At 33.9% G+C, this 14,377-nt stretch overlaps 1 protein-coding gene across 1 annotated transcript in view; it reads right to left on the bottom strand.

Annotated features, from left to right (window-relative positions):
* Positions 1–14,377, bottom strand: part of LOC136032885 (integrator complex subunit 1-like) — a gene marked incomplete in the record, with an annotated part of 111,645 nt that overhangs the window by 37,262 nt on the left and 60,006 nt on the right. Inside the window, 6 exon segments of the mRNA XM_065713316.1 lie at positions 226–382; positions 4,141–4,311; positions 7,518–7,705; positions 8,875–9,217; positions 11,143–11,469; positions 13,237–13,557. Coding sequence (XP_065569388.1) covers positions 226–382; positions 4,141–4,311; positions 7,518–7,705; positions 8,875–9,217; positions 11,143–11,469; positions 13,237–13,557 — 1,507 coding nt within the window.

Below are 14,377 nucleotides of genomic sequence, written 5' to 3'. Positions count from 1 at the left end.
AGAGAGAGAGAGAGAGAGAGAGAGAGAGAGAGAAAGAGAGAGAGAGAGAGAGAGAATTAAAACACTCAAAAGTATACAAGAAATAAAGAAGGGATTAGAATATACGGTTCAACATTAAATGAATTTTAAAATAAGGAATACCAAAAAATTATGGCGAAAATAACATGATTAAGACTTCAAGCTTCATGTAAGCATGTTGTTATTATTGCTGTAGGAGGCACTTACCAGGTGGGAGAGTGACATTGGGAAGCAGTGGAAGCAACCTCTTCAATGCCTGCTCAATACTGGACACGACAAAGGACTGTAGTTTTCCGCGATTCACTAGCATACAAACACACACGTCTAGGAGTAATTGGTAGCATTTTGCATTCCTATGACTAATCTATAGATTAAAAACAAAATTCATTAGCAGCGGATACACCAGGAAAACAATACTTGTATATAGGGAGCACGAAAAGTACTTTCCTAATAAAAAAGCTATAATATCATGCCCACTATAATACTATAATTACCGGTTAAAAAAACAAAACAAAGTAAAAGCCAAGGTATAGAAGAAAAAGAGGAACATGAAATGTATTTCAATAGAACAATATAAAATCACACTACTTCACGAATGACCAGATTTAATCGCATTAGCTCTGAATTTTCTAATTCTCCTTTCGACAGGTGAGAAGGGGTCATGAATATGGTACTTCTTGAATAAGATATTCATGACAGGCACATGTAATATTACACTATAATATTCCTCCAAATGCCGTTTGGCTTGTAATAAGCAGTTATTTCTCTGCCACGAGGAGATTCACAGAAGGAACTTGATACAACTATAGAACAAAATTAGTAGGCCTTTCAAATTCATTATCGTGAGAAATTTCCAGAGTGAAGCTCGGGCTGAGAGTTAGAGGGTTATGGTAGCATTATTAATTGTTGCTGAGTGAAATAGTAATGATGAAGTTTTGCCACCTTAACACGGGTCTTTTCTTACAAATGAGAGATTGACAGAGATAGGAAGAAGATAAAAATCCTAAGCTACACATACTATGAATAGGCTACAAAATATGCGACATTAAATCGCGTTCATGGACTTTGACCAAATGTGGCCCCGAATACCAGAATCCAAGCTCAGCATACACTGCTTCTAGGACAATAAGATTGTTATTTTATCAATATCAACCAGTAGATTCGATAGTACACATATATGAGAGAGTATATATATATATATATATATATATATATATATATATATATATATATATATATATATATATATATATATATATATATATATATATCATCTAGAGTTTGAATAATTTCAAGCAACTTGGGTTGGGATTTAGTCCAACTGAAAGCAACAGTGAAAGAGTCACAAATAAAATTTGTCTGAATGCAATACAGTAAGAATTTATCTTCATGATATTTCCTTTAAAAGAAGACATTTTATTTATTATAAAATAAAATAAAAAACCCACATAATGAGCAAAATTTTGTACAAAGCCTAAAAACCTACACCCACATCACCTTCCTTTTGCTGTATCTAACGTTGAGCGTAAAATTAGTATTTCTTACGCTGGAATAGTGAAAAGCAAACTGCGCTTCAACCGTCACCTTCTAGTATCCCACTACAAGAGCTATAGCCCTTCCAAATCTGCTTTAGATTGCTCTATCTGGAAATGTTTTACAGTTACACACAAAAAGCACCTACGACCCATCTTCTTCAGCTTTGCCAAGTATCTTTTACATTTACCTCCTTGGACAAGAGATCCTAATATTATCCAGATGTATAACCTTGCACACCCAAATATTAGTATTAATAAATCTTTATCCTGTTTTCGAATGAATTTTCATCACTCATCCTCGTCAATTTGTTCGTAACAGTTTGTTCGTATTAATGAAATATAAAAGTTCGTGTCATGTATTTGAATTTTCAATGTGTGTTTGTGTCTTTTTTTTATCTTTAGTGATTACAGCGTTTATTTAGCCATTTTCTGACGGGCAATAATTGAATATTAATAATACCTATATTTGTTAACCATGAGCCTGTTCTTAGAATGGGGCCAACGCCCTTTATTTGACTAGGCAGCTAACGACGACTTGCGTTGGTAAACATGCTTCTTGCAAATCCGAAAAATTACCGCTTTAAGTCACTGAGCTTATTTATTTAAGAGACGCAGTCTAGCCTAATATTAGTAGGGTGAAATCCCTCAGAGTGACGATAAACTAGATCTACGTTGCATGGGCAACGTGAGGTGTTGCAGCAACCTTTGTTCGGCTTCGCCAAGTACAGTGTTGCGAGAGCAACACTTTGGTTTTGTTTCCTCGCTTCGATTAGACGCTCAAGTTGTTAATCTGTAAGGATCTTAAAATAAATACTAGGTACAACAACTCGCAAAAGTTGCAAACCCCTCATTGCAACTAGGAAAAGTTGCAAGACCCTCATCATTGATGATGATTGTAGCCTAACAGGCGGTTATTACTTACAATACATCTACATGTCTTATCACTGGAACCAAATTGGTCTCACCATCAAATACACCGGAAACAAATAATAGGTACTCCAACGAGCAAACGTTGCGAACCTCTCATTGCCGAAGATAATTATAAATTAACAGCCGACTGTTGCTTAAAACTCCCCTATATGTCTCATAAATGGTATCGGCCTATTGTTGGTTTCAGTGTGTACCTTACTACTAAAGTTGTCAACCCCGTTAAACTTTCAAACTGGTATATCTTCTGAAGGAATTTTTCTACAAAAAAGGATGACATATACTTTAATCAACTCCTCAAGAGCTATCTACTACCGTCAAAAGAAAAAATCTATCTGTCTTAGTTCAAATGTTGACTTTTTTGCCGTAGGCCAAGTTTCTAATGTCATCATCTAGAAAGGAGCAAAGGATAAACTCTAATTTCTTTAGCAATGAGAGAACTTTTAAATTTAAGAGGCTCATCTGATACCATTTCTCTACCGCAATCCCAAGTGCAAAAAACCAAATGATAAACTTAGCTGAAACCACGAACAGAAATGGGTAGAAACAATAAATGGCAGCATTTTCGGTTTCCCCTTTTTGTTTCTGTAAATTTTTCTATTTATCACTCAAAGAAGATATATTGGCTATGGGGCTGGGTAACTGCCGCATATATTTAACACTTATAGATTTTAGTCCATCTTCAATTTTAAACCGGTGCCTGCCTGCTTGCCTGCTAGAACGGAGCTTTCCACTCGAAAGCAGAAACATGGTTTGATGAAATGAAAGCTTGACTCATAACTCAGATAGTTCTTTCTGACACAGGCTATAAAACTCCACTTCACTTCACACACTATAGGCTCTGGCTCAAGGACAAGCAAAAACCATCCTTTTTGGCCCCAGGAAATAGTTCTACGAAGCTTTCCAAAATGCAAAGTCATATTCATCAATCCAGCCTAAGGTCCACACTTTCCGTAAAAACCGCAGAGGTTAGACCGTTACCACATTCTAGGAAAAAGCTGAAATTGAGGTGTTAGAAAATAAAAGAAAAAAAAACACGACAAAACCAAAGTGTTGCTCTCGCAACACCATTAAATACGGACGTGTCGGCCCATGGACCACAAGGTTGAGGAACACTATTCATGAAACAACTTACATGCAAGTAGTGTTAGACCTTCTCAGTCTAATTTCCTTCTCTTTTTTGAATGGCTTATTTGGAATTCAGTTTTAGACACACAATTAGCAAGAATGGAGCAAAAGTTATTTCACGAGTAAAAGTCAAATAAAGCATTTCATCTTGACAACAGTAAATGTTAAAAAAGCTGAATATCCGAGAGAGAACTTGTAAAGTACTTTTAGCTTTAGAGGGAGGGATATTTTTGCATAAATTCAGTTGGATATACTTACACAAACCTGGTAGTAAATTAAAAATTACAAATAGCGACCAGCCTTAATTGTTAGGTTTTTGCCCCTTATAATACAATACGTATTTGGAATCTACAACAAAAAAGAAATAGGTTTTGATTAAAACTCTTTCTGATGAATGTTTTCAGAAAAATTTAAGCACATTTAAAATTCAAAGTAAAACCAATTAAGGCTCAGGAATAGAAGTCGATTAGCTTCAAAACATTTTTCCTAACATTAAATTTTTGTATAAAAAAAGAGAATAGAAGGAGAGTACCACAGAATCCATAAGTGCCCGGAGAATTGAGCTGAAATACAGAGGCTGATGACTAACAGCCAACAGGAATCTCTCACCGGTAGGACTGCACATGGACTGATGCAAAAAACTTGTTACTGCTTCAGCAACAGGATAATAGCCTTCTGAACTTCTGCCTTCATCAAACAAATCCTTTAAAAAAGAAATGAATATTTTTCTATATAAGAATCAAATAACAAGCTTCTTTTTTGTCGTAAGGACAAAGGAATACACCTTTATTATTGTTTATTTATTAGATTTATTTTGTTATTGTGATTTTATTGTCCTCTTGCAAGCACTTACAAATTAAGTTTTTCTTTGAAGGAAAGGGGCAAATTCATAAAAATAGCAAAGAATGGCTGAGCTAATTGAAAATTAAGTAAAAATCACAATAATTATTTGCTATAAAGAGTCGCTTTGTGGCTTAAAAATACCGTTTTACCTCCACATTAGAAAGAAAACCCAAGGTAACCGTTTGATTTAGAAATATTCAAAATCAGACTTGACAAAGCCCAAACTACTGACGAGTAGCCTGTCCAAGATCCTGACGACGGCAAATGGCAGAGCATGAGCACTAGCCAAGGGCCAAACGAACAGAAGAGGGCGGGATCACTTTTTACGCCGAGCAGAAGCCGGTAGGAGATGCAAGTACAGTAAGTGAACATTGCAGTTCGATTTCAGGTGTGCCATATACTGAGTATATACAACATAAATTTGCAAAAATTATGAAAACAAAAGTATTTCAAATTTAACCTGATCGCAGTATAACTGATATACAGAGAACATATATATTAAAATATCGATGAAATAATTTACTGTCAATCTGAAAGGGAAGAAATAGCCTTAAGAGTTTTTTTAAACTTTCCCCAGTGAAGCAATCTTGACTTTATAGGGCCTATGCTAGTAGTCTAATGCTTCCCACCTTCACCCAGTAAAGCAAAATCCGATTTTACCAACAAAATGCATTTGTGAAGACAGTTCTAGATATAATATTTTACATTCTGAATTTTTTTACATTCTTGAAGATTGCAAGCAGAGTTTTCACATCTTTCTGAATCAGTTTAGCAAAACTGCTGTTTGTAACAAGGCAACAATTGACATATTTGAGAAATATCTCCTCTATTGTCCCATATCTTTTTAAACTGTTTGATAATTATTTTGAATTCAGCAAACTATTTTCTGGAAAAGTATATTAAATTGTAAAGCCCAAACCTTCAAGAAAGACAAACGTTCAAGCAACCCAAACGTCAAGTACAATGTCCAGTATAAAGTCAGAACGCCAAATTCCGCGACATCGCCTTTCTGTCGTGTTATATTCCTTCGAGCATAAAGTCTTTTCAGATTAGAGACCTTAGACTATAGCTTACTTGGGGTAGAGGGATTTGAACATAGACTGGAAGGGATTATCCAAGATCAATTTAATTTATTTCACAGTAGGTATTACACTACAGTAAAAGCACTGAAAACATCTTTAAACGTCCAATATTATTATCTTTTATGCTTTATCTGGGGCTAAAACCGTTTATCATTTAAACCAAACTTTTTGAAATCTTTTCTATGAGTTTCTGTTTAATAAGAAACCTGTTAAATGGTCTTAGCTAAAAATGGTAACTTTTTAATTATGTAACTAGCAGGATTTCATTTACTTTATTCCAATACTTGATAGCTATGAAAGATATACCCCAAAAAGAATAAAACACAATTATTAAACAATTATCCCAAATGAGGGTATGTCAAATAATTGTCTGTAACAAAGCAAGACATACAATAAATATTTTTACAGGAAATAAAACCTTGAACTGCCTTGTGAAATACGGAAATAATCAGTAGATGTAAATTTTCATTTTTTATTCAGATCAATATTTAATAAGCTTAGACGCTAAGAGTGCTGCATTTATTCCATCTAGTCTCATAAATAGCCTTCTTTGTTTCTCTTCAAGGGGAGGGGGTCTTCAAATAAATTTTGACTCTAAAATTTCAATTCATAATTCATACTCGGTTGATAAAGTAATCAAATTCAATTAAATAATTCCTTCTTCAGAACTATAAAGAACCATAGTGAATACAACCGTGAAGTTCTAGGATTATTTTCATAGCTCTCTTTTGAATGGTTATAAGCTCATTGTACTGATTTATGGTTAAATCAGCCTGCCACACAAAGTAAGTATATTCAAGGCTTAGTTAAACCTTGCCAGAACAGACAACCCATAAGTTATCAATAGATATGCCAGATGTCTTGAGCTGAGAAAAAATAAATATAGGTAACAAGGCTTCCTGTTGCAACCAAGATACATACAGGATTTCAACTGGGTTATCACCTAGAGCTGAGACTGTCAAACCATATGCCGAGGATTTTAAGAATACTTTTGAATCTTGCCCCACAAGACGCGTCCATTATCAGGGCGTTTCAAGGAAAAAAGACGGCCTTACGGAGTTTTCATTTGCGCTTTAAGATATTTTAACAAACCTCAACGTAATTCGTATTAATACAAGCATAGAGTATAGGTCATGCCCAGGAAGAACTGTCATTTTTTAGATATTGAAAACTGTAAGGTGATCAGCGAAAACGACAATTAACGCACTATCACAACTGCGAGAAAGGCTAGGAGCCACACTTTAGCTAACTAGACAGCGTGAATAATATCTCTATTATGAGGAGGAACATGTTATTTTCATAGCAATAAAAGATGTTTAGTTAACATTTTCTCAGTATGAGCTTGCAAATGCATAATTTGTTTGTTTTTTGAATAATAAAAAAAATGTCAAAAAGAAGTTTTTTAAAGAAAAGTAAAGAACCATCTTAAAACTTCAGACGATTACAAATAAAGTCTTGTGGTAATTAAAGCTTAAAACATCCAGAAATTACAAAAATAAACTTAAAATCCAGTAGCTTTAAATCCTGGAAACCTAAAAAATTTGCGATTTTTATTTAGCAGTATTTTTTTCTATTTTCAATGTTACAGCCATGAAAAAAAAAATGCTTGGAATGGTCTTTGGCTGTCAATCAGAGAATCAGAGATACAATATAATGTGTTGCATTATAAGACGGTAAATAAAAATCTTACTCTTTCTTAAATCTAGAAATCAGGGAATAGCAAACATTACAAAAAATTAATGCACCTTTTTTATTGGTTTTATTTTTGGAAATTAGCTGGGAATTTAATTTAGCTTCTAGAAAATAATCACAGTTATCCTGTTGCTTCTGGAAACTGATAATTTTTTCACTACACTTATGTTTTTTTTTTATCTCCATTATGCTAATATTTAAAGATATAACAACCATCTGTTTCTATTTTATCGAAGTCCAGCGTTTGGTTTCTAATGCTAAAACAAGAGAAGAGCTAAGTAAGAGAAAATACCTTAAGAATCAGTCTATGAGCTTCATCTTTTTCTTTAGCTCCGTATCGAATAACGGATCCAAAGTCTAGAATTTGCAGTAACAATTTAGAAATATTTCCAACTTGGTCGACAACATCGTTTTCCACAGGTTCAAGGATGACGAGTTGTGGAAGTTTAGTAAATTCCTGGCGTTGAAGAGTCACTTCACCTAAAAAGAGTGCTCAAACTTAAATAATTTAAATGTTTGATGTTTTGTTGTTTTTTTCTTACGTATTTAAGCCTATCTTAAATCAATGCTTTGCTTCGTTTCTTGAAGTCTTTCGTTTTTCTTTTGCAATTTCATTTTAAAAGAAAATATATTTTTCATTCACTTTATATCATTTATTTATATTCCTCGAATTTGAGGGAAACAAATAAATGATCCACTTTAAATTTGTATTAAAACACGACATCACCGTTAGAAATTTAAATATAAAGATAGTAAATAAAAGATAATTAGTTACCATCTGGTGTATATTTGTACTATTTTTATCACCTTTTTTCAAAACACTTTTCTAGATCACACAGTTTCTGAAAACCAATGATATTTTTTACGCTAGAATTTCTTAGCAACTTCTGAGTTAAACATGAATTTCGGTTTCTAAAATCTATTAAGGATAGCAGAACACAACAGAGGAATTTATACTAACTGAACAAAATACAGCTTGGAAGCAAAGCTATTGTAAACACTAGTTATTATGATAACTGATATTGTTTTAGAACTGCATAAGCAGATATTGCTTTTGCATATGAACTAAAATAGACCGATTCTATCGTGAGCATAGTAAAGATACCAAACACCTGCAAGCACTCTGTAGACCGCATGCATGTGTGAAAGTGAATTTCCGGATTTTCCAAATGGGACATACCCGCCTACAAAGTTGAAATTAGCATAAAAGGCGAGATAAAACAACAACGAAAAAAAAAAATGATCCAGAAAAAATTAAGCTAGTAATAAAAACAAGGTGGAAGAGGAGGGTAGTGTTCAATATCCATAGCTTCTTGGCAGAATTCTTTTGCTTTTTGGAAAGTTGAATCTTTTAACCATGAAAGTCATAAAGGATACTCTATCAAATCGAAGTTTGAAAGGGGGTATTGTATAATTATTAGAATAGCGCGGCGTTCGATAAAGCACAAATTGCAAAAGATTTTGCTTCTCGTAAAACCGACATTGTCCCCAGATTCTGAAGCTATTAGCTATTCCTCTATACATAGGCTCTACATGAACCTATGGACTCTTATCAAAAACCGGTTATTTACAGCTATACACATCTATTATTCACATATGAATATTTATAACATTCATTTACACATATGTATCAGTCCTAAAATACTTACTAGGTATAGCAGTATCTCTACGCTGAAGAATATCAGCAAATTTGGCTCCACCTTTAGCCCCTCTCTGCCATTGTACAAAAAGAAGCTGACGAATATAAGCTTGATCCATGTCCACTTCTACAAATGCAAAAGGATCAGCAGATACTATTCTATCGAGAGTATTCAACATTTTCGTCATGGAAGCCACGGGTATTCCAAATGACTGAATGAATAAAATTAACTGACAAGGCTGAAGGTCACGGAGGGCAGCGTCTGCTAGCCTTTGGTTGGAACTGCGTATCATTCTAAGCTTCAGCCAATCGGGAAATAAAACTGCTTCTTCAGTTGAGTTCATCACGAATCCCTAAAAGATAATGGAAAATAAGGATTCATCTTCTATTGTTTAATCTGGAATGATTTAAGTTAGATTTTTTCTTTCTTTACCTGCTATGGTTCAACTTTACTTCTGTTCGTTCTTTTTTTTATTTATAACAGCTGTAATATATTCTTGTTTGCAAGTCGTAGCCTAAAGCAAAATTGTCCATTTCTTTAGAAGGCAGTTCTGGAGGAACTACAATTAAAATCCGTATTTTTTACATAATAAGATGTTAGGAAAAACATTATCAGCGGAATTAGAGCAAGAAATAAATAGTATTTAATATAACAAAATATTAAGAAAAACAATCAGCGAAATTAGAGCACGAAATAAAGAATATTTAATACTGTTTTCATCGGTTTTAAACACTAAAACATAAAAACTTGCATTTCAAAGAAATTATCTCCTGAATGATTATTACTAGAGCAACAGAGATAGAAAAGAAACTTATTTGTTACTAAAAAAAAGTTTTAACTACACCAGCCTTCGCTTTTCCACTTTGAACAATTTTTTTTATCAAATCTCTGTAAATCGCTGTAAAAAAATTAAAGCCTTCAGGTAGAAATAATGCGAGTATTGCACCTTTCATCATGTTGAACAGAACATGGCCAAAATGACCCTAATTGGAGTCCTTTGAGGGGTGGTGGGCTTTCAAAAATCATGTACAACAGGTGGCGCATTATAAGAGGGCCAAGCGTGGTGAAACTGTGCCAAGAACAAATGAAACACATAAAACTCAAAACAAACCACACTATTCCCCTATAAAGATTTTTTGGTGGAGATGAAAGGGGCTCGGTGGAAAGAAACGCGCCAAATTGAGGAAAGGGTAGATTAAAAGATTCCGTCCATATCCTTACCATTTTCCATAACTCTAAACTTTTTATTATAAAATTTTACACTTAGACGGTATATCATGTCAAAAAAGATCCTTATGTAATACTTTTAAAAACACTTTTTAGCTTTAGGGTGTAAAATTTGTATCTGACTTGTATCTGACAAATAGGAATATATCTGCACGCCGGTACTGGACTAGATTGCTGTCAGTTTAGATTAATGACGTAATAATGGTCAGTTTAGACTTTGATTAATGACGTAATAATGGTAAGGAAAAGGGAATAACAAGAAATCAGCCTGCAATACGGTACTGAGCTAAGACATGGTAATTTGCCCAGTAGAAACAAGTCAATTTAATTTACAAAATTAAAAATCAAATCAGTAAAAGTACAGCATAATTGTACATTTTCTTAAAGTATTTTTTTTTCTATTTGTCATAAATAAAACGAACATTTATTAGTAGGCTTTTCTTGTCTTACAACAATCGGTCATTTTGGCTAAAGTTTTGTGAATCTATTGTAATCGAAGCCTAATTGAACAAGTATTCCATAACTGGCATTTCATTCACGTCTAAGACCGATGACAGGAATGTAAGCAGGGTCGGTGGGAGGGAAATTCATCCAAACAGCAACAAAACCTGGCAAACCCCATATTAATTAGGTTTAATCATGGGTGAAATACTAGAAATCATTAGGTCCCCCCTCCCCGCAAAAATTATATGTACGTGTCACTTGATTTAATAGAATGCTTAGCCGGGAGTAAATCGACGAATCCCTAAGAAGTAATCCTTAAATATTTATTTAAAGAAGCACAGTGTAAGTTAGAAGCGGGGAAAGATCGAAAGAGATAAGAGTGGGAGATATACCAAGAAATTTAAAACTATTACACATGTATAACCAACTTTCGTTCGAGATCGAAAGAGATGAGAGAGGGAGATATACCAAGAAATTTAAAACTATTACACGGGTATAACCAACTTTCATTTCCTTCTTGAAAATTGTAACTAAATAACACGGATAAAAGCCCTTGATTGCATATCTTAATCCCCCCCCCCCCCAAAAAAAAAACTAATAGTAAACCTGTGGAAGTTCCCCACTCTCCGGGAACCAAAAGTCTAATAGCTGTCCAAAAAGGTGGTGCGTAGCACCAGGGCCAAACGCCAGAAGTATTGCCACTGCATGTACCACTAGGATGCTAACCGTTGTGGCTTGGCCATTAGGAAAACGAACAAATATCAAATCAGTGTCTGGACCCCAAGCATACAAAGGCCTCGGAGGATTTGCAATACGATGTGTGTACTTGAGAAACAAAGTGGTTAAAAAGTCAATTGCTCGAAGTCCATGTTTATGCTTCAGTATAACGGCATTTAACATTGTTCCCCGTTCAACCAAAAGCTGAGACAAATCCTAAAAGAGAAGCAAAGAATAAAACACACGAGATATATAATATAGAAATATAATGAAACCACAAAAAATGCGACATAGCAAAATACTCACAATCAAAATCGTTATATTTACAAAAAATATTAAAGTCAGGAATAAATTTCAACTAAATAGCGATCATATTTACCAAAAAAACTAGATTAGTACTTGTTAAACAATAACGTATAATGAGGCATAAATAGATTTGAGAAATATTTGTGGATGCGGGAAAAGTTTTAATCTTTCTTGGTTTCTGACCTTTTATTTATTTTTTCATCATAAATGTTAGGAAAATGAGAAATACTTACTGTAATCAGGGCCGTCACGTAAGGGGGGATCAGGGAGGGGGACACCCCCCTACCCCGATGTTTTAGGTCACTCGGCTTCACACCACGATTTTTTCAACGCCGCTAAGATTCTTTGCTTGGTTCAATAAAGACCACGAAAATACTGAACATGTCATCTACAGAAATTTGGACTGTATTGAAAACTTGGGCGGTAAACACAGTAGTTTTACCGACTTCTCCCGTGATTTTACAGATGGTGCCACAAATTTTCCATTTGGTTGAATAAACCACATAAAAATAGTGAAATGACATGTACCGAATCTATATCTCGGTTGGTAATTGTAGCAGTTTTACCGACTCTTGCAGTGATTTTACGTATTGTATTCGAAACGGACATTATGCTAATTTTTGACAAAACAGTCAGTAAAATCTCTTGCCCCCCCCCAAATATTTCCACTAATAACGATCCTGACTGTAATACATCCTGCAAACTGTTACATGTTTATTTATAACAAATATCTTTGGTAAAATTGAAGAAGAGGGACTTCTGGCCAACTCAGAAAGTTGTTGTGCTAGAAAATTAAGCTGTTCAAAAATTACCAACTGCCAACATTGAAGTTCTAAGAGGTATTCCTACGCCCCAGTCTCCCCTATTTCCGAGCTCATAGGCTCGAAAGGCTTGTAAAAACTGGGGCTTAACCTTGAAAAAAACTATAAATTTCAGAGACCGCATGCCACAGCCTATAGTCCAAAATAAACCTAATCGAATTTAAGCTCTTTTTTTTAGTTAAGACTTCAGTTCAAGCTATTTTTAAAATATTAGAGAATAAATTTAAAGAACGTTACAGAAATGCTGAACTATGGCTATAGTTAGTTAGATGTAAATTATATTCAGTTAGTTAGCTATTCAAAATAGTTTCTTAGTTACATAGTTATTTATAAAGTATAGTTAATTATAAAGTTAGTTGACTAACTACAGCCAATTTTACTGTAGTTAACAATAGTTAACTAGCTAAAGTTAGTTACAAATTATAGTTAGAGTAGAAATGGGCTGGATCCAGGAGGTTAAGGCCCAAATTTTGATTATAAATTAACTTTTTAAAAGCTTAGATCCCCTAGAAAAAAACTTCCTGAGTTAGCAAGAAATCATTCCTCTTCCTTTCAACTATGGTTTCAATTAAAAAAGAAAAATACACTAAATCCAGCATAAAAAGTTACAGTCAAATTACTGACATAAAGTTTAAAGACTGGGCCTCATAAAAAAAAAAATAAATAAAAATAAAGAAATTTTGGCACAGACCCAAAAAAGTACAGTGGGGGGAGGGGGGGGGGGTAAACCTGGTATTTCAAAAATTAACATGGAAGCTTAGAAGCATAGGAGTTTATGAAATGCGAGAATTCAGTTAACAATACCAAACTATTACTATTATCTTGAATGTCACTTGCGTTGAAACTAAATACTTACAACAATCAATTCACCAAACTTATCAAGATCATCATAATCATTTATTCCAGATACCAAAAATTCAAGGTAGGAGATGATAAAGCTAGCCTCAGTTTCAACGAGACAGACTTGAGCAAATGCACTCATTGTAATACTTCGAATAGCATCAAATCTTGGCATCTTAGGAAGGTACTGGAGAACACAACTGACATCTGATTTTGCATGCATTTCCACTTCTAAATCAATAGGTGGCAATAATAGTAGCTTCAATGCTCTAAACGCATTTCTCCTAGTTATCGTATGAGATGAATGAATCCTTCTAAGAAAATATTCGGCAACCTCCTACAAAAATGGATAAGAGTTTTAAGCTTAGAAATTACTTCCGGTTATTGATTTTTTTTTATAAAAAGGAAAACTAGAATAAACACAGATGTCGATGTTTATTACAAGTTGGACGAACTAACAAAGTGAGAAATATACTATTGGCTAAAATTAAGCTTATTCATATGTTGGTCAAGTTTTAGGTAAGTAGTCTACCGGGTGTTTTATTCTAGAAAAGCTATTTGCTGTTCCAAGCCAGCGCTTTGAGACCTATTTCTAGAAAGAGGACTCCGGAAATATAGAATTTCCGCTTAAACCTTTTCATCCCATTTTTGCATTTTTTATCATTAAATATCCCTGAAATTATTAGCATTTACCCTTTTATGTCCTCTGCCCTTTTACTTGGTCATAGATCCCTGCTGGGGAGGCTTTGGTATTTACTTTGTCTAGTAGTTTTGTGAAACAATTACTGATTACTACTCATATAAAACAATCTTGACATAACGATTATCCAAATATTTGAATTCTGATTTGAATTTTCTACAACTAGTGCGACTTGTATTTCTTTATAACAAGGAGAGTCTGTGGGGAAACATAAATTTCTTTATCTCCGCTAAGTAAACCTACCCTCGTGTATATTAACACGCACCTAAATTTCTAGCATATATGACGTTTCGAAATTTTCCCAAAATATGGTTAGAACTAAATGCCTGGATTTTTTTTTAGAAATTTGACCACTGGAAAATCCAGAAGATTTCACGGACTTCATAGAATATAAAAATGTATCAATTTGGTCATTTTCATTAAGAACTACAATTAATCTCTCGTAGATTTGACTTCT

The sequence above is a fragment of the Artemia franciscana genome, chromosome 11, assembly GCF_032884065.1.
Source record: "Artemia franciscana chromosome 11, ASM3288406v1, whole genome shotgun sequence".
Lineage (NCBI taxonomy): Eukaryota > Metazoa > Arthropoda > Branchiopoda > Anostraca > Artemiidae > Artemia > Artemia franciscana.
Note: the sequence above shows the minus strand (reverse complement) of the source record. Positions and strands in the feature narration are given on the sequence as shown.